At 31.8% G+C, this 24477-nt stretch overlaps 2 protein-coding genes across 2 annotated transcripts; both read left to right on the plus strand.

Moving 5' to 3' along the window:
• Positions 1 to 7253: 7253 nt before the first annotated feature.
• Positions 7254 to 12529, plus strand: LOC126743295 (uncharacterized). Its single transcript, XM_050450325.1, has 5 exons — positions 7254 to 7389; positions 7433 to 7522; positions 10891 to 11115; positions 11366 to 12028; positions 12144 to 12529. The coding sequence occupies exons 1-5, from the start codon at positions 7254 to 7256 to the stop codon at positions 12527 to 12529; spliced, it is 1500 nt and encodes a 499-aa protein (XP_050306282.1).
• A 40-nt stretch (positions 12530 to 12569) lies between these two features.
• Positions 12570 to 13061, plus strand: LOC126743296 (uncharacterized). Its single transcript, XM_050450326.1, has one exon. It carries the CDS (start codon positions 12570 to 12572, stop codon positions 13059 to 13061), a length of 492 nt encoding a protein of 163 aa, XP_050306283.1.
• Positions 13062 to 24477: the final 11416 nt, after the last annotated feature.

Genomic DNA, 24477 nt, shown 5'->3' on the forward strand with positions numbered 1-24477 from the left:
TTTTAAAAAAAGTGTTTAGGTAAAGATTTTGAAGAAGGTTGATTTTTATGAGAAGGTAAATGGTATAAAGTTTAGTTTTAGTCTGGCTTTCCAAGCAAATAAATGTTAAAAATATAGACCGAGTTTTCTTAGAAATCAGAAGTGGGATAACGCGCCTACATAGAGGTTTTCTTTGTTTGTCGGTTGTTGTTTGTCATATTCTATTCGGCTGGTTGTTTTGAGATTTTGATTAGTTAATGGTTGTGAAGTTGGCATCAAATCGCTTAAGAGGGATGGCTCGAAAATGGTTTGATGCCCAGGATGTTACATGTGTGAAGTGGAAAGTGCTGAAAAAACAGTTTAAATTAAAAAACCATTACCGTTTGGTAAATTGTTAAAAAAGGCTGCGAACTTTGAGGCTAAAATAGGACCATTGTGAATATGCTTTCGACCACAACTTCTGAAAATGGTACTAGAGGTTGGGATACTCACTTAAAGATAATTCAAAGTGCCCTTAATACATGATTTAATAAGGGGATAGCTACTACCCCAGCAAAAGCTTTGTTGGGTTATCAGCCGAGAACCATGGCAAAAGGTATATTGCGAAATTCGATTGGTAGTGAGGTGGAGAAATTAGACATTAAAGATTTAAGAACGAAAATAAAGCATCACATCCAAGATGACCAGAAGAGGCAAAAGGAGCGTTTTGATCGATTGCGCAAGGAGGCAAGGAAATTTGCAGTGTCGGATTTGGTGTTGGTGATGATTACAAGTGAACCTAGCTCTGGTGTGAGTAAAAAGTTTAATCCGAAGTTCAAGGGACCGTTTAGGGTATCCAAGGTACTACCAAATGACAGATATGAAGTTGAAGATCTCAAAGAAGGCAGCAAATGCTACAAAAGTGTTGTAGCAGTGGACAAGATGAAGCCTTGGAAGCAAATAAATGTTAAAAATATAGACCGAGTTTTCTTACGCCTAGATCAGGAAGACTAGATATGAACTCTATCGTAGTCATACCCTATTAACTCAATCTCTATCGTGAACCTCGCCGAGATAAGAAGAACTTATTATGCCTAGAAGCTCATACAGTTAATTTATCGTTCAAAATAATAAAGCTTCCTACAGAGGAACTGAAATAAAACCACAAAAAAAAATTAGGGCAGCAACGATTCAGTCTCTGATATATTTCATAATACCGGGTCCGTAATACTCAAAGCATAAAAAAAATAAGTAGATTTCACTTAAATTGCCAAAACTACTCAGGAGAAAAGTGGAAACTATACAAAAGGCGACCATAAATCTTAGTTCCGTTAAAGCATAAACGACAGCCCGCCGAAAGTGTATTTTATTTTTGTAGCTCAATAGAAACTGGTCATCTTAATAGCTACTTTATTTCCGGAGAATTTTTATGGCGCTTTAAGTGACCTTTAAATTCACAGAGACTAAGAATTACCGATAAATTTTAGACGGCTATTATTTTACGAAGGTTCGAGTGGCAGTTGTAGTGTACCGGCTTTTAGTTTTAACCGGTTTTTATTGTTACAGTTTCTATAAACCGTCTATTATTAAGATGGTCTTAAACATTTTTAAGTCGTACATGGTTTTAGGTAAAAAATAAACAGTTCGTTTATTTGCTCTCTGGATAATATTTCTAATGGGCTACTTTAGCGAAGTGATCACTCAGTATCTTCTTTTTCCTTTTCTTTCTTGTAATAAACATGGAATTCTTTCGTATTTGAATTAAAAATTTGAACTTTATCATTGGTTATTTTAAAGCATGTATTTGAGAACTGAATTAAAAAAAAGCTTTATTTAAAGAAGAAGGAAAAAGGAGTTAAGGACAAGAAAAGAAAAAGACGACGACGCCTTCATATAGTTGCTTGATTTTTAACCCTATAATCTGTTGAAAAATGGTCTTAAAAGAGAGACACATTGACATTTTTGAGAAAAAAAAGAGGGCAATCACAGTTTCAGAAATATCACCTATACAATTTAAATGTAAACCGCATTGACCTTTTGGAATAAATATAGATAATTTTTAATTAGGAATTCGAAAATCAGATTACTGACGACATACTAACTGATAATGAAGGAGATGTAATTTATCACGCACAAAGGCAGATGCTGATTAATTATTCTCTTGTGAAAAGTGTGATTGTAGGTTCATAAACGTTTAATATTTCAAGTTCTGTTTATATTTTTTAATGAATTTTAACAAATTTTCCTTTTTTCTTAAGACAGATGAAAGAATATAGCAAGATTAAAAGATGTACAAAAAATTCTAATTAATTTTCTTTGAGATGCCTTATGGAGGATAACCTAAGCTATTTACGATTAATAAAGCAATACACATAAACTTCTTAAGAGATAGATTTTTAAGGCACTAGAGTAGCACTGTACAAAGTATTTTAGTTTATACAGAGTATTGCTACACCTGACTAAATTTAAAAACTCGGCTTATTTTCAGTTGGTTTGTTTGTACATTCCAATCCTCAGAACATTATATTGACTATTTAGTACACAAACGTAGGTTATATTTATTTTACTTCATTATTAAATTATATCCGTTTAAAACAAAAAATTCCACCTTTCAAATACGCATTTTACATGCAATTGCTATATAGACGTGATCGAAAGCTTTTCTAAACCCACCTTCAATAAAATTTAAAATAATTTATTTAAAAAGGCGAAGGAGCCGGGCATATTTTAACTCAAAAAAATCCAAGAAACTTTAATATCTTTATAGTATTGGTTGAAAGTCAATATAAAAATAAAGTACTTAATGACTGTGTCAACTTAAGAGCAATTTTAATTTTATTTTATCAATTTATTTATTTTTGGATAGTTCTTCTACTTTTATTTTATTTATATTGCTATTATTGTAGAATGTATAATTTATTTTTTTAAGTATTTGTATTGTTAAGTCAAGTGGGTCATGCGCTAGGTAGGTCTAAATTTTTGTTTGTTTTTTTGTATATTAAGTTAGTTAAATATTTTCTGTATGTTTTATTTGCTTTTTTAAAAGTAGTTATAATAATATTGTACTCGGTTAAGTTAACAGCATTCGCTGCCCTTCGCCGAGCATAAAATAAAGGCATAATTTATTTATTTATATTTATTTATTAATTTAAAATAAATATTATAAATTGGCGAACGCGCCGGGCATATTTCAAATCTGCTTATTTGCATATTTCAACGTACGTCATTAGTTCGAGTATTGTCAGTGTGACTGTATAAGTTTAAGAAATGTGCCCTAAAATAAATACATATTACTAAAAATTTTCGAGACAAAAATCTCAGTTCAATGTGCCACTAAAAATTCTAGATAAATTAAATGTCTGCTTTCTTTTTTAAATATTTTTGAGCTCTTTAATAAACATATAGAAATTTTTCTTCATAGAGTATTTTAGTTTACATTACTACAGCCCATTAGGTTTAAAAACACACTCGAATTTCCCAAAAAAAAAGACAGTTAAAACTAGAATTTTCCACTGAATTATAAGTTAAACCTTTAAGTACATAATTTTCCCATTTCTGCGAAATTCCCGTTAAAACTCCCGAAAATCCTCCAATTATTTAATAGGCATTTATCATCGAAATTATAACAGTGTGACTAACATTAGCAAAATGCAACGCAGTTTTTGATTTAATAGTTGGATTAGGCTGTAGCATTAGTCAAATTATCAAATATTTTTAAACAATCGTTAAAATAATTGAACGGGGGCCAATTTCGCCATTAAATAAATATATGTATATAACGTTATATATATTTGTTTTATGGCTTTAAATCCCACAATTTAACTAATGTGAAAAATAAAATGCGACTTTAACCGACTCTATCTCCTAAAGCGGGGCGCATGCATTCAAAATAATTGGATACAATAAAAGGCCAATTTAAACACATCTAAATGCATTCTCTATCCGGCCAAACATAAATATATCCCTAAACAATTAAATCCCGAATAAAATAAGAATTAAATAATCCTCCCCCGAATATCCCTCCGTATTCTCCCCGTGCAACCCTTTTTGTTTCAGACAGAACAATATCCCGAAAATTTCTAGAGACCCAGGCCACATGTATTATTAAAAGGCTTTTAGAAGGCAGTTTGTAGTCGATTTGGCAAAGTAGATATGAAGCTATAAAATCTAAAATGGGAAAGATAAAAAGAAACGGAGCCCGTTATACGGTTTAAAACAGTTCCAGGGTAAAATCGAAACAGTTTGCCCGGTCCGGACCGTTCTTTTTGGCTAATGAGGCCGTAAAGATGCATTAGAGCTATTTTTGTAAATTTTTAGGGCACTTCGGTTACCGTAAAAAGTCTCTGGAAAACAAGGCAGTTGTAAAAACCGACAGACCGCTCCAGGAGAGAGAAAGAGAGCAAGAGAAAGAGCATGGTCGAAGGGTTTTAAAAATACAATACTCGCTCCCGCTCTTCGTTTATGCCCTTAGTGGCAAATGGGATTTATTGGTGGGCACTTTGATGCTTTTCCGAGCGGGTGCTAAGTAAGGTTGGCCGTTTTTGTGGCTACAGGGATGTTTTATTTTTGATGAGATTTTTATTTTATATGAGCTTAGGTGAGCACTTGAAACTTTAGGGTAGAAATTCATTCGAAGAAAATGTTTTATTCAAAAAACTATTATGAAAAAACTAGACTAGAGCTATAAGACTTTGTTGCAAAGAATGTTAGAAAACGATTTCAGCGTGAAAGAAAATACAGAGATGCTTTTTTGTATTGGGTTGAAGTAGTCAAGAGACTTTAAGTTAGGAACCAACCTGTAGAGGAAACTATTTTCGCTTTCTGAGGTACTTTTAGGCTACATTATATTTCTGTGTGAATATTATGTACCTATTTAAGGTGTATTTTAAAAACCATTTATTACAGGAATATTTTCAATATATCAAATATCTTGGATCTGAAGATAGTGAGGTTAAACTGTGAAACTTGATTCATACAAGTCGTTCCAATTACACAACTGGTTACATCATCTGGAATTTCCACTGGCGTATCTAACAACTTAAGTATGCCACATTATAGGTTAACTGAAAGCATTAAAAATAGTTTAAATATTAATCTTTATAATAAATTGCCTAATGAGAAAATACTAATAAAAAACCGTATCTTTAAAATTATTATTAAACGAATTTTAACTGCTAACTCATTTTATTCAACTGAGGAATTAATAGTTTTCAATAAGCCTATCAATATATTTATTGTGTCATCTGTTTGAATATTGTTTGTCATAATATAATGTTTTATAATTGTTTAAATGTTTTTTTTTTGTTGTTTACTTATTTTGTTATTTTTGACTTGCTACTTTAAATACCGTCGTTGAATAAAAAAACCTAAACCGATAAATTTAAGAAATAAATTCAAAAATTAATTGCCTAGAAATTAGAAAAAAATAGCGTAACATCAGAGAATTCTCATTTTTGTAATTATTATCATTACTATTATTTATTTTGATATAAGTTTAATAAATAGTTCTATTTTAAAATCAAAAAAATATGCGAACTTTAAAAAGCGTTAAAATTAATTTTAAAAAGTCTTAAAAATGAATTACCTAAAAAATCAAAAAGAAATACTATAACATTTTGTTATTTAAATTTAATGACCAAATTTTAATGGTAATTAATTAAATAAAGGATTCAAAAAACATAAATAATAAATTTATAATAATAATAAAGAGGCTTTATTTATCATAAAATGCTAAAATTACAATAACTTTATACACCCAATACATTATTATTTTTTTTAAATATAAAAAAATTTTGGTTATGTTAACGAATAAATCCTTTCAAACCATTAATAAATATAAACATAGAACCTCGATTTTCTAAGATTTTCTAAAAATTTTTTTAAATTTTTGGCAAGAAAAAGTCAAAATTAAATAGAAAATAAAAGTATAATTATTTTAGTCATAAATACATAGTTTAAAATCACAAATAATATAAATTAGTTGTGATAAGGATTAAGTGTGTATATAATTAAAAAAAATATACAGGGTGTTTCAAAAGTCATGGTCCAAACTAAAAGGGGGTGTAGGGGAGCCTATTTGGAATCAAAATAACCCCCTATGTTGTTATCCGATTTTTGATGGTTTAGAAGTTATAGCTGTTTTTCACTTTTTTGCTATAATTTACTTCTGGCTTAAAATTTCTTTTTTTTTAATGTCTGGGGATTTATTTTTTAAATATATTTTTTTAGTAAAAAATGTTAGGTCTTTTTAATAAAAGTATATCCTAAAAAAAATTGTTTTATCGCTGCAGAAAATCATGTTTAATTTTTTTGTGGTTTCTTTAAAAGCAAATTTTACCGTTTTAATGAGGCACCATAGTACAGAAAGGCGCTGCAAGAATTTAAACCAATGTTTTAAAAATTCTTACAACTTATAGCCTTTCAATAGAAACGTTTAACTTAAAGGCTTTATCTGTTTAATATAAGTTAAGTAAATTTTTAGAAAAATGGAACGTAAAAGAAATAAAAGCTAAAATAAAACTTCGAATATTTCATTGGCATTTATTTAAAAGAGATGTTCAAAATGGCCGCCGCCGGCTCTTATACACAAACGACATCGTCTTATAAAATTTCTTTTTAAGTTTCTAAATGCTCGAGCATTGTTTCGTAAACTTGTTGCTGCATCTCGCAGTTTTTGACGAAGCTGATTTTCAGTATTATTTTCCATTTGGTATACAAGTTCTTTAAAGTATCTCCATGCAAAATAGTCAAGAGGATTAATGTCAGGTGAGCGCGGCGGCCACGATACCACTCCTTCTCTGCCTATCTAACGATCTGGGTAAGCACCATTTAGATAGTCTCTGACTATTCGTGCACTATGCGCTGATGCTCTGTCGTGTTGCAGCCACATTCTTGCTCGTAATTCCAGAGGCACATCTTCCGAAAGGTCATAAAGTTGGTGTTCTAAAAAATCTAGGTAGCTCTCTCCATTTAATCTGACCGGTAACTCGAAAGGGCCAATCAGCCTACCACCGAGAATTCCTGCCCACAAATTTACACCAAATTGGTACTGGAAGCGATCTCGCCTTATTATTCTCTGATTTTCTACAGCCCAATAGTAAAGATTGTGAATATTAAATATACCAAGTCTTTGAAATGAAGACTGATCGGACCACAAAATGCAGTCAAAAAAATCCGGGTCTTGCAGACAGCGTAGAAGCATTTCTCTGCAAAATGCTACTCTAGGCGCGTAGTCACGGGGTAAGAGGGCTTGAACACGTTGCACGTGGTATGGATGCTGGCTGTTCCTTCGCAACATGCGATGTATCGTAGCTATAGCTAATCCAGTAGCTCTAGAAATTCTACGAATACTTGTAGAAGGGTCCGCCTCTATCAAAGCAAGCACCTCTTCATCATCCAATCACGGTCTGCCTATTTGTTGTACATCACCAGGTATTTCTCCCCGCAAATATGAGTTATGTACTCATATGAACAGTCTGTGATCGGGAAAGCGTTCACGATCCGGATAACGTTCACGATACTCTCTTGCAGCAAGGCGAGCGTTCCCACCACATAATCCATAAATGTAATGCATTTCAGCATATTCCCGTATGGTATACCGATCCGGCATCTCGATGCAGATTAATTATTACTTTAATGGTATAATAGGCCAGAAAACAGAAAAAAAATCGATTAACACGTTAGCTAAAGACAAACAGAAAACAATACAGAAAATGCCAACAATAGTCGGTTTGGGAATTTAAAATGGTCCATGTAAGAATACCATTTTTGTTTGTGGCTCTTGATAGCATTCTGAATTCCCATTTGAAGGTCAAGCGCACTTAAATAGTACATTTTTGTTTTAGTTTAATTTTTTTAAAAATGTTCTTAACATACATTGGTCAAATAATAAACACTATAAAATAAAAAAAAATAAATAAAAAAAAATAAATAAAAAACGACTTTATTTTATACTCGGTGAGATTCAGCACAGCTGTTGCTAGCCGAGTATTCATAGCAAAAACAAAATCGAAGATTTCAATAATTACAACAACGTCAAAACATACCGTAAGGTAAATTAAATATTCAAATAAATAGAAAATACAACTGAAAATTGTCCCTAAAAAATCAACAAAACAAAAACAAAAAGTAAATCAAAAGCAAAAAAAAAAAATAGGGCAAAATTTTCTCCAGAATCCACAAGACAAAAACAAGTGATAAATCAAAAAAAAAAATAAATAAATAAAGTGATTAGTATTTAGAAAAAAGGTAACTTTTATACTTCTTTTTAAAAGTCGAAGTTGATTGATTAAACATTTTTATGTTTCCAGGCAAATGATTTAATAAATTAACAGAAGTATAGCTAAAGCAAGATTTAAAGAAGCTTCCCTTATGCCTTGGAATTTCATAATAGTCTCTATATCTAGTATCTCGGTTATGAAGGCTTGATCTAGGTGTAATTTTTGCAAATAGATAGTTTGGCGATTCAGTTTTGAGCATCCTATGAAGAAAAGAAGCAAAATGAAGCTGCTGTCTGTCCTCAATACTTAACCACTGAAGCTCCTTTAGTCTATGGCTGACGTGATCTTTTAAGCGTAGATTAAAAATAAGTCTTATGCAGGAGTTTTGTATTTTTTGTAACTTGTACTTACTACTCATATCAAGACAAGGGCCATAGACAAAGTTGCAGTAGTTGCACTGGGACAAAACCAGCGTCTCACATAACTGCTTTTTTATACCGAAGTTGAGAAAGTGCCTGCTTTTATATAAATTACGCAATGAAAAATAGGATTTTTGTTTAACCCTTGAAATATGTCCTCTAAATCTTAATTTTTCATCGAACCAAACTCCCAAGTTCTTGTACTCTGCAACCACTGGTATATCAACACCACCCATTTGAATTTTTATATTCGATTTAGCCCACCCGGTATTTGGCCCAAAGAACATTACTGCGGATTTATTGGGATTTAACTTTAAACCGTTATTAATTGAATATGTTAATATATTCTATTTAGCGTTTCATTATGTCTGTCTTCAGCCGCCTTAAAATTATTTTTTGAGAATTCTGCTCCTATTTGGGTGTCATCAGCATACTGACTTAGGTTGCAGCCTCTAACAGATTTCCACATGTCCGCTGTAAAAATACATGTGGTAACTATAAGGTAAATGTTTTTATTGAAAGACTAGAAATAGTAGGAAGTTTTTAAACATTGGTTTAAATTCCTGTAGGTCTTTATGTACTGTGTAGTGCTTGATTAAATTGTTAAAATTCATTTTTGCAGAATCCAAAAACAAATTAAACAATATTTTCTGTAGCGAAACAAAAAAAAATTACCCTACACTTTTATTAAAAAGACTTGACATTTGTTGGAATAAAAACAAAAAAATATATTTAAAAAATAAAGTCCCAGACAGAAAAAAATAATTTTTTAAGCCAGAAGTAAATTATAGAAAAAAACTGAAAAACAGCTATAACTTCTAAACCATCAAAAATCGGATAACAACATAGGGGGTTTTTGTGATTCCAAATAGCCTCCCCTACCCTTCCTTTCAGTTTGGACCATGACTTTTGAAACACCCTGTATATACACATAAAATCCTTTCTATTCAATAACTATAATTTAATTAATTTTTAAAATTAAGCTGCGTCAATCAAAGGTTAAAAATATAAAAAATGTAGTAATATAAATTTAAAAAATAAAAATCTTTATATAAAAAAATATACACATTTAGTAAATCATCTGTACATTAAAAATAGGAAATAAATTGAACATGAAACTATTAATAAAACAACAATATTTTTGATAAAAACCAAAAGAATAAATCCTAATTTTTTAACTTAAAAAAATGTTTATAAAAGTTTGATTAAATGTTTAGTTAAATTTAGAATAAAATTATTGAGACAATTAAAGTCAAAATTAAAATAGTAATAAATTGAATATTAAAAAATTGTTTAATAAAAGGAAATTACTTTTTAACCGCGCCTATTATAGTATAATTAAATTTCAAAAGGATTTTTATAAAAACCTGACAAATTAAGAACGAATAATTTGTTATTATTACAGTATTCTTTACAAATATAAATTTTTTCAATTAAAAAGAAATCATAAATTTAACAAAGCAAATACAGTGGAACCCAATAAGATAAAATATAAATCTGGCTTATATTCAAAACCTCTAAATAAATTATTAAAAAAATTGTGATTTTAAACAAATAATTACAACTAATATTCACCTTTTAATATAACAATCCCTCTCTGGGGGAACTGTCACCTTGTCGTCGGTGAGAGGGCTCAGTAACCTACAGCCAGGGGGCAAGTGCTGAAGGTGAAGCTAAGAAAGCTCCCACGCAGCGTCTGATCCAGAGTGGACGGCTGCAAACAGCGTCTGTTCTCCATGTCAGGAGCGGCTAATATTTACATCTTCCAACCCGTTTAGCCAACGTGGAAGATTATGGCTAAACACCCCCGTAAACCATGATGGATTTTAAAAGAAACGAAATAGTACCCCGGGTGGGTAGATCATCGCATGACAAATCCCACACTAGTAACAAGGTCAGCCTCAAGGATTCTGGGGGAGGCAAAAATTCATCCCCTCCACTCTTAATACACTTACCAACACGAACAAATTTAAACTTCACCTAGCCACCTATAATATTCGAACAATGAGATCAGCCGAACATCTGAAAGAATTATAGGTGGAACTATCCCATATCAAATGGAACATCTTGGGCCTATGCGAAACCAGATTACCGGACGAAAAAAGCATCACACTGAAATCAGGCCACCTTTTGTATCGAAACAACAGAGAGGAAAATACACACATTGGCGGAACAGCGATAATGATTGATAAGAGTATAAAGCGGCTAGTTATTAAGATGAAATCCATATCGAGTAGAGTAATTTACATAGTATTGAAGATATCGAAAAGATAATAACGTCCAAATAATTCAAGTATATGCCCCCACAAGCTCTGCACCCGATGATGAGATAGAAAGATTCTACAATGACATTTCACAAGCGCTGACAATAGAAACAGCACACTACAAGTACATTATTGGCGATTTCGATGCTAAACTAGGAGTACCAGCGGGAAAAGGAAATCAATATGTGGGTAAATTCGGACTGGGTTGTACCAACGAACGAGGAGAAAGACTAATCAATTATCTCCAAAAAGAAAGTATGTACTGTATGAACTCCTTCTTCAAAAGATCAGAAAAGAGACGTTAGACATGGAGAAGCCCGAAATCAAATACAAAAAACGAGATCGACTACGTACTAACCAATAAAAAGCTTACTATAAAAGACTTTTCGGCCCTAAATCGCTTTGATACTGGTAGCGATCACAGGTTGGTGAGAGCTAAAATAGAAATAAACGTGAAGAATGAACGAAATAAGCTAATCAAAATACAACCGCCAAAAATTCCAAGCTGAACTCAACAAGAAATTGTCTAATAAAGAAGCACTGAACAGCTTGAATATAAACGACCTAGAAAACAGAATAAGTACTGATATTAGAACGACAGCCAAAAAGATATGTGCCACTACCAAGAAAAATAATTCAAAAATAAAAAAGGAAACTAGAGAACTCATGGCGAAGAGAAGAAACTTGGATAAAGGAACTCATGAATACAACAAAATTAACAGATTGATAAAAAAGAAAACAAAGGAAGATTTAAGGCAATACAACACAGAAATGATAACAACGACCATCGAAAACAACAAAAACATGAAAGTACTTAAAACACGTAACAATGATGGACGCCTCCAAATACATCAACTAAGGGACGCAAACAGAAACATCAAAGAGGACAGTAAAAATTTAATGGATATCGTGGAAAATTTCTACAGCGCACTGTACACAGGAGACAACCCAGAACAAGTGATCGGAGTTGATGAAACGATTCTCAATGTAGGCTCCGAAGATCTTCGTGACATCACCGGAGAAGAAGTAGAACTAGCATTGTCTCAAATGAAAAACGGTAAAGCACCAGGGGAAGATGGAATTACAGCTAAAATGATAAAACTTGGGGGAAGAACTACTGTAGAAGCATCGACAATTTTTCTTAATAAATGTATGACAGAAGGCCCAGGTGATTTTACAGTACAAAAAAGGAGATAGGTTGAGAATCGACAACTATCGACCTATTAGCTTACTCCCCCACCCGTACAAACTTCTGACAAAGATAGTAACAAATAGGCTTACAGCTAAACTAGATGCCTATCAGCCCCCGGAACAAGCTGGCTTCCGAAAAGGTCATAGCACAATAGAACACATACAATCCGTTCGCACTATAATAGAAAAATGCAACGAGTACAATGAACCACTACACCTCGCATTTATTGACTATAACAAAGCTTTTGACTCCGTAGAGTTGTCGGCTATTTTTAAGGCCATGAACAATGCAAGAATCGACTCTCGATACAAGCAGCTTCTCAAACACATATACGAAAATGCGACAATCACCGTTAAAATCTCGGAAGAGATAGAAACAAACAAAATTCAAATAAAAAGAGGAGGAACTGGAACACTGGAACGAGAGATGCATCAAAATCGACGGCTAACATCTGAGCCATTTACGCTTTGCGGATGATATAGTACTCTTCAGCCAGAATATAATAGAATTACAGAAGATGTTGGCAGAACTTCAAAGAGAATCGAAAAGAATAGGTTTAACCATGAATTTAAATAAAACAAAAGTCATGTCACCTGACAATATTCAAGTACATATAGAAGACCGAATTATTGACAACGTCGAAGAATATATATATTTGGGACATTGCATCAAATTGGGCAAAGAAAATCAAACTGCCGAAATAAACAGACGTATTCGTTTGACATGGGCAGCCACGGGTAAACTGTCACACGTCTTGAGAAATGAAACTATTCCAATTAATTTGAAAAGAAAGGTCTTCAATGCCTGCTTACTGCCTGTGATGATTTACGGAATGGAAACCATGACACTCCAGAGGACCACCCAACGAGCCATAGAACGGATGATGCTAGGATTAAGCCTGAGAGACCATATCACAAATGAGAGTATTAGACAAAGAACTAAAGTTGAAGACGTCATAATACGCATAGCCCACCTGAAATGGGGCTGGGTAGGACACGCGACGACTTGAGATGGTCAAGACACATCGTTCAATGGAGACCTCGCATACATAAACGCAGCGTTGGCAGACCACAGTTACGCTGGCTCGATGATGTCAAAAACAAAGTGGGCAACAGATGGCACCAACTGGCACAGAACAAAGAAACATGGAAGAATATAGGGGAGACCTATGTCCAGGAGTGGACTGTGAAGGGTTGCTGAAAGAAGAAGAAGAAGAATATAACAATGTCGTATATTAAAAAAAAATACGATTATAATCTATTACACCTAAAAAATCTAAGCTTCTATAAAATTAAAAAAATTAAATTAAAAAAGTTTATGCAATAAAAAAAATTATCTTTTATTAATTAATTAATTAAAAACATATTGAAAATAATTTATTAAACCAAAATAGAATTTTAATAATATAATTTTAAAATAAAATAAAAGTTGAGTGATTAAAAACCTGGTTAATTGGGAACGGTTAATTAATTATTTTTACAGAATTGCAAACAATTTTTTTTTACTAGACTTGCTGACAATGTTTTTTAATTAAATGAAAATGAAAAATATATTAATTTATTTTTTGAATAACTTCATTTAATAAAATAATCTTTTTAATAAGTATTCTCTACTTATGATGCAATCCTAGAAGTTATTTGTAACATCTAGGTACAATGGATTCCAATAAGATCAATTAATATAAAGTTGGATTAAACCTCTAAATAAATTTCATAAATTAAACACGAATATTTTTTCTATACAAAACTAGAAGGTTTATAACTTTTGTGATAAAAATTATCTATGTTAAAAATAGCAAGAAAATCACAGTTATAATTAAATAAACTTAAAATAAATATCGGTTTCTAAGAACTTATGAATTAGCAAAAAAAAATTATTACAACATGAAAATTTAGTAATTAAAACCAAATTAATTTATTGTTGTAGTATTGTTGATAAAAAAAAATAACTTTGCCTGGCAGTTTCAAAATATTTAGAATCTGATATCATGATATACTAAATCATAAATATTAAATAAATTTTGTAATAAAAAATTGAGAAAAATGTTATTGTTAAAAAAAAGGAAACAATTACTATTATAATCAGTTGTACAACAAATAAACAAATAAAATCCAGAAAGAAATAATAATTTAAATGATTAAAATTTATAGGCTCACTGGACCAAAATAATATTTTAATGATTTAATTTGCAAATAAAATAAACGTAATTAAAAACCTGATTGGGAACGATTAAAATTAAATAAAATTGTATTTATTTTCAACTTTCTTATAATTATTAAAGTCATCATTTTGTATGTAAGTCACTTTTAGTTTAAAGTCCATATTCATTTTTATAGTCTATTTTATGATATTTTAATTTCTTCTAGGTTTTTCCAAGTTTAAGTTCACACACTTATTTAAAATCCATACACTTAACTATATACATTTTGCCAATTAATTAATTAATATGTGACATGCATATTTAACCTTTTTACATATATTACAACGATTTAATTAAATAAATTTTAATTATTGCCATTTTAATTGAAAATTGAATTGTTTCTCCTAATTTCTTTAATTTGAAGTAATATTTTTTATTGCTATAGCCTTATTACATCTATGCAATATACTCATATTATTTACCACACTTTTATGTGGATGGGGTGGAGATTTTAGTGGTTCCTTCTGAGGGCAATTTTTTTAATAAAAAATTGCCTAACGTTAAAAAATTTAGAGTCTATGTAGAGTAAGTTCATCTGTAGAATATATTACTCAAATTTAACGTATCATCCGCAAAGCTTTAGTTCCAAAACATCATTCATATAAAGAATAAATCATAATGGACCGAGAACTGTGCCCTAAGGGGCACCATATTTAATAATTTTAGAAAGCTTGTTGTTTCACCTATTTTCACAGCTTTTTTTTCGATAAAATAGATAAATTTTTATTAAATAGGTATAATAAGGCACATTTATTTTATATTCGACACGTGTTTCGCTAATGAGGTTAGCATCTTTGGGAGAATATTAAACTGTATAAGCCTAATAGCATTTTAATAAATAAATTTGAGAATTCCTTATTAACCTTCTTGAAACGAAGCATATAAAAAGTTATCTAATACACTAAATACAGTAATGCCGCTTTTCAGACAAACTTAGTGTTATTGCCCCCACAGGAAAAAAAAATGTGATCTCATATGAAACCATGACCTTTCTAAATATATTCCCGCCTGCGCCGCATGTTATAATAATTAACAATCTGACGATACAACAATAAAACTTGAAGTGCAATAAAACCGTTTAACAGCATAATCTAAACAATGTTTGCGAACTTATTATCGGTGCAAACATAGTAATTCTCCACCCACAAACATCGATCCCATAAAACTTAATGTATATATATATATGGTGTGGGTCAACGATATCAGTTCCTAGAACCAAAATAAAGTATAATATTGACTGTAAAGGTGTTAATTTTTATAACCTCGTCGAGATCATGACCTACGTCAACGCAGACGATCTTGTCTCAGCGCAGTTTACCGAAAAAAAAAATCTCTATACCGAACGTCCTTGACACGTAAATCTTGCGTTGCAAAATAACGCGCGAAAAGCAAACAAGTTTAAAATTTCGCCAGACAATTAAATTTAATAATATTTCGTTTTTTTTTTATTTATTGACCGACGTTGTTTATAAAAAAATAAGCGAGGTTCGAAATGCCAAAATGATAAGTTTATACGGGAAGATAAGCTCGTGACACGGTTAACCGCAAAATTGGATTTTGATATAATTTTAGGTTTGATGAATTGCTGTAGGTCATACAATGAGGTTGCACGTTTTTGGGTAACTCAATTTTCGAACAGACGCTCTCGTACCAGATATTTTATTTTTAATGTCGGCATAACCTTAAAACCCCTTTGGCAGAATATTACCGCGATAAAATTATTGTATTTATTTTTAATTGATTCTTTAACAGGTTTAGAGTTTTGTACAGCATCAAAAAAAAATCTAATCTGCCAAAAAAACGTTTTTTTTTTTTAGTTCGACAACGTTATGCAGTAGAAGGAACGAGAAGGAACTTTACAAGGACATCATACTTTAAAAGTTACTTTAGGATTACGATAAGGGATATTCTTATTTATTTCTTCAGAAGTATTTTTCTTTTTTGTCTTTTTTAAGCATTTTTTATGCTATGCTTTTATCTAGAATCCAACTAGGATTAAATAGACAACCTAAACAATTTTTCACTTTTAGCCCACTAGACATTCCAGTACTTAATACTATATCTAATTTTTTTATCTTCAGGAATTACTATAACATCATCCCATCATGCCATTGTAGAAAATAACTACAATCAAGCCATCTCAACGCTTACTTTTATTATTTTACTAAGATCTACTTAACAAATTCTTCAAAGATTGAAATATATAAAAGCCCCATCCCCAATTTTAGATAGAGATTATAGCTCAACTTTTTTTTTATACCAGCAAGCTTACATGGCTTTACATGACACATAACTATTGGGTCAACATTTTTAACAATTTGTCCTACTCGACTTACCTAAACCATTTTTTCCAAATCCATCCATGCATTCCTTTCATTTTAATTTACTGATGAGATAGATAATCTATTTATATAATATAATTAACTATATTTGACTTCTAATTAAAAAATCTATATCAAAAGTTTAAATAATTAAATTTATTTTTTTCCAAAGAATTATAATCTTAATCTCAATTTTTGTATTACCAATTATCCTAACTTAATTTCAAAGAAAATTTTTAATAACCGAGCAAAAAATAGCCCCTCTGAAAGTGGATTTGACCTTGAAAATTTAGCTGTAATTTTTGTTATTTTTGATATTTAATTAAGTAAGATTCTCTTTAACCCTAAACTTATCAAGGCTCTTTAAACTGAGTAAAATAGGATAATTTTGTTATTAAATTTACGACGCTTAAGTTGCATTTAAAAATCATTGGACCCAATTTATGTTGCAAAACAGAAAGCAAAATTTGCATTTAGTTTCCGCCTAAATTTTTAATTTTTATTAATCCTTGTTTTTAATTGATACCTAGATGGCAGTAAATCACTGTTCATGATTAAATTGAGTTTTTTACTCCAATTCAAAAGCTCAGATTAATCAAGAAGGAGTAGTAAGTACCTAATTCTAATAATTCTAGTGCTATTACTACAGGGTCCTGTAAAGTTATTGTGAATGCATGGCTTCCGAAGTATCGGCATTAGATTTTTAATTTAGGAATATTTAAAATATTATTAGGAAATTTAACAAAAAAACTGTTAAAGCCTTCTGGGGAGATTGAAGACAATGCTTTATTATTATTTTTATTTTGAGAGGCATTAATAATATCCCAAATTGCTTTTGATTTGTTAGTATTATTAAATATAGTCACAAAATCTTAGAACATTAAATGCCTAGAATGAGCCTAGCTGCACACCATAGGCGAGGTGTTTGAGTTCACCATCTCTCAGCCAGTGATGTCAAATCGATTTTCCAATCACCAAATAATTTTTTAATGTGTTGTATTTTGTCAGTAACAGCCAAAAAATGTAATTTTCTTTTATTTTCTAACTAATAACATATAATTTGAGACTGATTAAAAATCTTTTCCCAATAAAAAATATTCGAAAAATAACGAAGAAGTTAATGAAAAAAAACAACTTGGCAAGGTAGAATAGAAATAAAAGTCCAATGTTGCCACTTTGTAATTTTTCATAGATATTTGTGCATGTGTATGAAGCTAGCGTCCGACGATCCAAATCGAGAACGCAGCATATGTTGTTTGTCAGCAAGTTATCTATAGTCCGCGTCCGCTATTATTTAACCGTTATAATAATTAATTCGATTTATGGTGATTACAAACATCTACAAACTAAGTTTTTTTTGTGAAAATTAATTGTAAATAGTCAAGAACTAATGAAATGAAAAAGGCTCTTTTTTCTATATTTATTTGACCATTAGATTACGTTAGACCATTTGACCTACCAAAGTTTAAGTGTAAATACATATAGTGAATTTGTTAGTGTTCTTTTTATTTTTAGATGCATCTGTAAGAAGTTCAGACACTTGAAAATTTAAAGCATCTTAACCAGGTTTTTTTTGATATAGTCCTGAACTTGTATTAATGTAACTGTTCTTTGATCGTAGTATAAGTAAATCCATAGTCTTTTTTCAATCCCTTGAAACCCATTGGATCTGCTGTTTCTAGTATTTTCGGAGTGCCACTCTGACCTCTGGGATATCTGGAACGCGGGCTGTCATTGAATTTGCCAATCAAACTTAGCATCGTTGTCAGCATTTGACGGTTTTGCAAATTCTAATGTCTTTTTAACTGCAGCAGAAGTTATAATTTGTAATTAACACTATATAAGACTCCGAAGTTGTGTTGCTATTACCAACATTTTGTTCCTTCGTTTGTTTATGTTTAATATTATTCCAGTTTGAAGTTATGTTGGTAGAGGCTGTAAGGCTCAGTCATTAGGGACTGTTTTTTTTTACATATTTATAACTTGACTTTTAAGGTTTATTTCGAGAGAAGCGATTTTTCCCTTGAGAAGCTCGTAATTCTATATCAGCAGTCTGTTCTTATCTTCTATCTCAAAGGTTTTTTTTTCTAGTAAAGCTTCACGGCTGCTAAGCCTGGGTTCTTTCGAATTCGAGGTCTTTATACGCAATTTCGGCAACTTTCTCGTAACGACATGGTGAGCTCTTTTTTTCTTATGTCCTCTTTAAGCATGAGGGATGGAAAGTTTGTTTGCACTTTTTGCTCATTGTTTATGATATTTTTTAAGCAATAAGCACAATTTATGGCATTGAAACCATTTGCTTTTGATGAGCGGTCAAAAGACGTAGCGAGTCCGTCCACCATCTTGCAAAGTCTTAAGTTCAAGGTAAAATGTTCATCATATGACGACTTTTGGAGAAGATATCATCACTGGCTTCATAGTGACTTCTAGCTGCTTCTTTTCTAAGCCTTGATAAGTCATTTTCTATAAATAAGCTAACTGCAACTGCTCTCAACATGGAAAATAATAAATTAAACGTGTGGAAGTATACTGGTCGATTGAGAGTGTTGTCAGCATATGTTGTTTGTCAGAGCCCGTTGTTATTTAACGGTTATAATAATTAATTCGATTTATGGTGCTTACAAACATCTACAAACTAAGTTTTTTTTTGTGAAAATTAATTGTAAAAAGTCAAGCGCTGACGAAATGAAAATTGGGCTTTTTTCGATGTTTGCCATTTAAAATAATATGTGTAGTATGAGGCAACTATTTGACCTACCAAAGTCTAAGTGCCAATACATGTAGTGAATTTATTGGTGTTTCATCTGTAGGAAGTCCAGACACTTGAAAATTTAAAGCATCTTAACCAGGTTTTTTTTTATATAGTCCTGGACTTCTGTTAATGTAACTGTTCTTTGATCGTAGTATAAGTAAATCCATAGTCTTTTTTCAACCTCTAGAAACCCACTGGACTTATCTGCTGTTCCTAGTATTTTCGGAGTGCCACTCTGACCTCTGGGATATCTGGAACGCGGGCTGTCATTGAATTTGCCAATCAAACTTAGCATCGTTGTCAGCATTTGACGGTTTTGCAAATTCTAATGTCTTTTTAACTGCAGCAGAAGTTATAATTTGTAATTAACACTATATAAGACTCCGAAGTTGTGTTGCTATTACCAACATTTTGTTCCTTCGTTTGTTTATGTTTAATATTATTCCAGTTTGAAGTTATGTTGGTAGAGGCTGTAAGGCTCAGTCATTAGGGACTGTTTTGCTTACATATTTATAACTTGACTTTTAAGGTTTATTTCGAGAGAAGCGATTTTTCCCTTGAGAAGCTTGTAATTCTATATCAGCAGTCTGTTCTTATCTTCTATCTCAAAGGTTTTTTTTTCTAGTAAAGCTTCACGGCTGCTAAGCCTGGGTTTTTTCGAATTCGAGGTCTTTATACGCAATTTCGGCAACTTTCTCGTAACGACATGGTGAGCTCTTTTTTTCTTATGTCCTCTTTAAGCATGAGGGATGGAAAGTTTCTTTGCACTTTTTGCTCATTGTTTATGATATTTTTTAAGCAATAAGCACAATTTATGGCATTGAAACCATTTGCTTTTGATGAGCGGTCAAAAGACGTAGCGAGTCCGTCCACCATCTTGCAAAGTCTTAAGTTCAAGGTAAAATGTTCATCATATGACGACTTTTGGAGAAGATATCATCACTGGCTTTATAGTGACTTCTAGCTGCTTCTGTTCTAAGCCTTGATAAGTGATTTTCTATAAATAAGCTGACTGCAACTGCTCTCAACATGTAAAATAATAAATTAAACGTGTGGAAGTATACTGGTCGATTGAGAGTGTTATATATTCTTTCATATTGCGTTTCGATGGTTCTTGCATATGATTGACTTCATTAAGGTTTAGGGAACTAAGTTTGAGCTTACTTAAGCAGATGTCTGTTGTTGAATCATCATGTGGCTGTAAGTCTATTTAAGGCAAATTTATCTGCTTAAGATATTGTTTTGGATCGTTGTGCCTTTCTAGTATATCAGTTTATAAGTGAGTTTCACATGAAGGCTTAAGTTCCAAAATGTCAATTCCACTTATATATTGGGGAATATATTGAAGCCACGAAGTTTAACGGCAGTTACGGACTAAAGAATGATTACCATCCACTGGTCATCTTCCAACTGTTAAAATTTAACTATTTTTAACTCTACTTTGATTTGCTGATACTGGGAGATGTGTTGGCTAAACTTCCATAGTGAAATCCTAGCTAATACTTCTTTATTCAGAGAACTATATAATAAAAACAAAGAAACTACTAGTTTTGAAGGTGTGCCATCCTATATGTTGCGTGATTGTGCCTCTATATTTGCGAAGCCTCTCTGTACTATCTTTAACTTATTTATTTAACGGTGCAAGCACCCTTCTCAAAGACTGGAAAGTTGCCAAAATTTATCCCGTCGTTAAATCCAGAGAAAAATATGTGGTGGAAAACTATCGTCCAATTTCCATCTTACATGATAGCCGCTTTCACCAAGTAAGAGATTTAGTTTTACCATGGTTTCTTCGAGTAAACAGTAACTAACTTTATTTCTTCAGACTGCATATAAGCAAATGGGAAGCTAGAGAGGTAAGGTCTGAGGGGTACTTGTTTATTTTTGCAAATTATGGATAATTGCGCCTTGTCTTAGATTACCTTTCATTCAAACACACATTTATCTTCTCAATACATTTTATCACGAAAATAACTGCCTTAGGTGCCCTAAAACCTATAAAACTTCGCGACGACTTTTAATTCGTTTCCTGCGCAGAACACAAATATAGAGAAATGCGTGTTGCCTAATGAACAGACAGAAATTTTGTTGATAGTCCGCCCCGCCACATTCTACCTTCATACCGGTGGTTTCCTGCTTAACATGTATAGTTCTTTCTTCCTTTTTTTAACCTAACCTTTTTCTACACCATCTTAATCACTCTGTCAACTTCAATTGTCACTTGTTCTTACATATGTTTAGCAACTGTCAAGCGCACCTCACGCTTATTAAGCTTGGTTTACACTAATGTCGCATAGACTCACTGTTTTCCCGCACTACCTTAACCTAAAGAACAACTAGCTATATAAGATTTTAGTGATATTTAACATTTATGTCTTTTACTTGAGGAATAGATTGCAAACAGTGTGTTTACGGAGGAATGATGTTGGTAATTTTTATTGTGTAGTGCAAATGGAACAGGGAGTGTCTTAAGACTCCATATTTGGGTCGATTCTGCTATATGTGAATGACCTTCCCAGGTGGATGATGTTTGTCAGTATGCCGATGACACCTCGGTTATTGTGGTTGCACCAGAGTCTTCGGTGGTACTCTCGAAGGGTTGTTTAATGACATTCGGCAGAACGGTTTTGGGGTCAGTGTCACCACTGATTTCCATATCTATATATAAAAATAATTTATACTAATAATCTTGCTAGTATACATATAAAAAAAAACAAATTTCAGTGTCTGGCAATTCTCTTGCCGCAATATGACCTGTCAACTCCTATTCGTATATTTTTAACTGTAAAATAATATTTTCATTTTTTTTCCTCGCAGTTTTTAACCATCAGACACAGAAAAATATCACGTTTATCAAATATTTACCGGGCAAGATCAAACGCAAGAGCGACATTTCGCGGTGATTTATGGCGTTAAGTATGGGATCGATTCCGATGGTGCGGCGCGGTCAAAGAGTGAGGAGGGGTGAGGAAGTTCATTAAAACACATTGACCTTTCCGGCCGCGAAACAAATAAACATCAACCTTAAAGATGTGCCAGTAACTCCTTAACCTTGCGATATTATTTTCAGACATAATTTTTAACACGCCCGATAATGAAGAGCGTGTGTGTGCGTTTATGTGCCGCTTTAATCTCATGCAGATGTCATTTTTAAAATGGTCCTTTAGATGTATCATTTGTTTTCTTGCTAAGAAATGTTGACTGCTTAAAGGATTATATCAAAAATATTGAAGATTAGTTGTGTGGCCTATAACGGCTACGTTGCATATACTATTTCGCTAACATAAAAATGTATTAGCCTTAGTTTTTTTATAAATACATAAAACACATTTTTAATAATTATTATAAGGTAAGTTAGAAGTGGTTGGCATACAAGACTTTTATCTCATTCTAAACATTTTTTTTAATAAAAGTTAATTTATACAGATACATGGCAACCTTGCTTGTATTTTCATCAGTGTCACTTGTATGTAATTTTAATATAACTTGTTTAATCTATGAAGTATTTTTTTTTAGGAATTATTCAGTTTTGAATTATTAATCAAAGGTAGTAAAGTGAGACTAGTCAAAATCTTTGAAAATCCCGCCTTAAAAGGCGCTCTATCTAGAATTAAAAGATGTAAGCCATTATTTTAGACCGATAGATGGTGCGACAAAACAATCCTGATATGTGCATTAACAAGGAAGAGTCTATTCTATTTATGTCTTATGTAAAGCAAGAAATATAGCACGATCTTTTTCTTCTTTAAAAGTACTGCTGCAATTTTTTTTACGTCACGTCGCGCTATAGTAATCTTCATTTAACTAGATAGAGATGAAAGACAAGGATGCTGGCTCGGGCATCCTGTGCCTGGTGCACCTCATCCGCCATTTTTAAAATTAAAACACAAAAAAAACAACAACAATAAATTTTGCCAGCTTGATGATTGGTCGTTCATTATTAATAAAGGATAAACAAAACAACGCATCTTACGTCAGCTCATTTCTTTGGCTTTTATTAAAAAAGGATGAATAAACCAGGGACGTGAAGCAAGAAACATGGCATGATCTTCTTCTCCTTCTTTAAAAGTATTGTTGCTATGTAGCACCAGCCATCATGATTCAGAGTATTTTTTACTTTACGTCGCACTATGTTTATCTTTGTTTAATTAGAAAGGGGTGAGGTAGAAGGAGATACAAGCATTTATCTTTTCTTGTCTAGTGTGGTTAATATCATTTTAACTACACATCATCCATTGGCTTCGTTTACATCGGAAACTCTTATTTTGCCAATTCCAAACTATTTAACAGGGTCAGAGAAAATTTATTTTTTTAGGAAATTTACGACTTTCCTAATAAATATTATCTATAAGCACTTATAGAAAAGAAAAGCGAGTTTAATTTGGATAATTTAATTTTTCATACACATCATTATTTAGTATGTTAGTTTATGTTGGATGCTCTTCGTTTGTCAAATGCTAAATTGTCAATGGAGTCAGAATACATATTAGAAAGAGATGAATAACAAGGAGTAGGTGTCTGCTTTTTTCTTTTCTAATGTTATTTTTATTACACGTCATTCTATGACTTCGGATTATGTTCCAAAATCTTCAAATTCAAAATTTGTTAACTTATATGACTTTATAAAACACAGGGAGAAAGTGCATATCTTTCCCTGTCTAATGTAAACATCCATTCACATACCATTTTTCCAAGTTTGTATATTGTTTTCTCTCTAATAAAAAAAAAACCGATGATGAGAAATAAAGAGAGAGCATCTGTCTAATAGGGGTAATGTAATTTTCACTACACGTCATCAATTGCGTTGGCGTACATCGGAAATATTTATCTTTCAAATTCTAAATAATGTTACCTCAGCCTTATGATTAATTGTCCTTTATTAAAATAGTATAAATTTAAAAAAAACAAACCTTATAAAAAATTATATTTCTTGTTATTCATTATCTTTTATTAAAAAGGATGAATGAACCAAGGACGTGAAGCAAGAAACATGGCATGATCTTCTTCTTCTTCTTTAAAAGTATTGTTGCTATGTAGCAATAGCCATCATAATTCAGAGTATTTTTTTACTTCACGTTGCACTATGTTCATCTTGGTTTAACTAGAAAGGGATGAGGTAGAAGGAGATACAAGCATTTATCTTTTCTTGTCT

The sequence above is a fragment of the Anthonomus grandis genome, chromosome 12 (assembly GCF_022605725.1).
Source record: "Anthonomus grandis grandis chromosome 12, icAntGran1.3, whole genome shotgun sequence".
Taxonomy (NCBI): Eukaryota; Metazoa; Arthropoda; class Insecta; order Coleoptera; family Curculionidae; genus Anthonomus; species Anthonomus grandis.

Coding starts and splice junctions, on each gene's coding strand:
- LOC126743295 (XM_050450325.1), top strand. CDS start 7,254: ATGCGATGTATCGTAGCTATAGCTAATCCAGTAGCTCTAGAAATTCTA. Junction 11,116..11,365: donor CAATTATCTCCAAAAAGAAA/GTATGTACTGTA, acceptor AAAAATTCCAAG/CTGAACTCAACAAGAAATTG. Junction 12,029..12,143: donor ATGTATGACAGAAGGCCCAG/GTGATTTTACAG, acceptor ATAGGCTTACAG/CTAAACTAGATGCCTATCAG.
- LOC126743296 (XM_050450326.1), top strand. CDS start 12,570: ATGTTGGCAGAACTTCAAAGAGAATCGAAAAGAATAGGTTTAACCATG.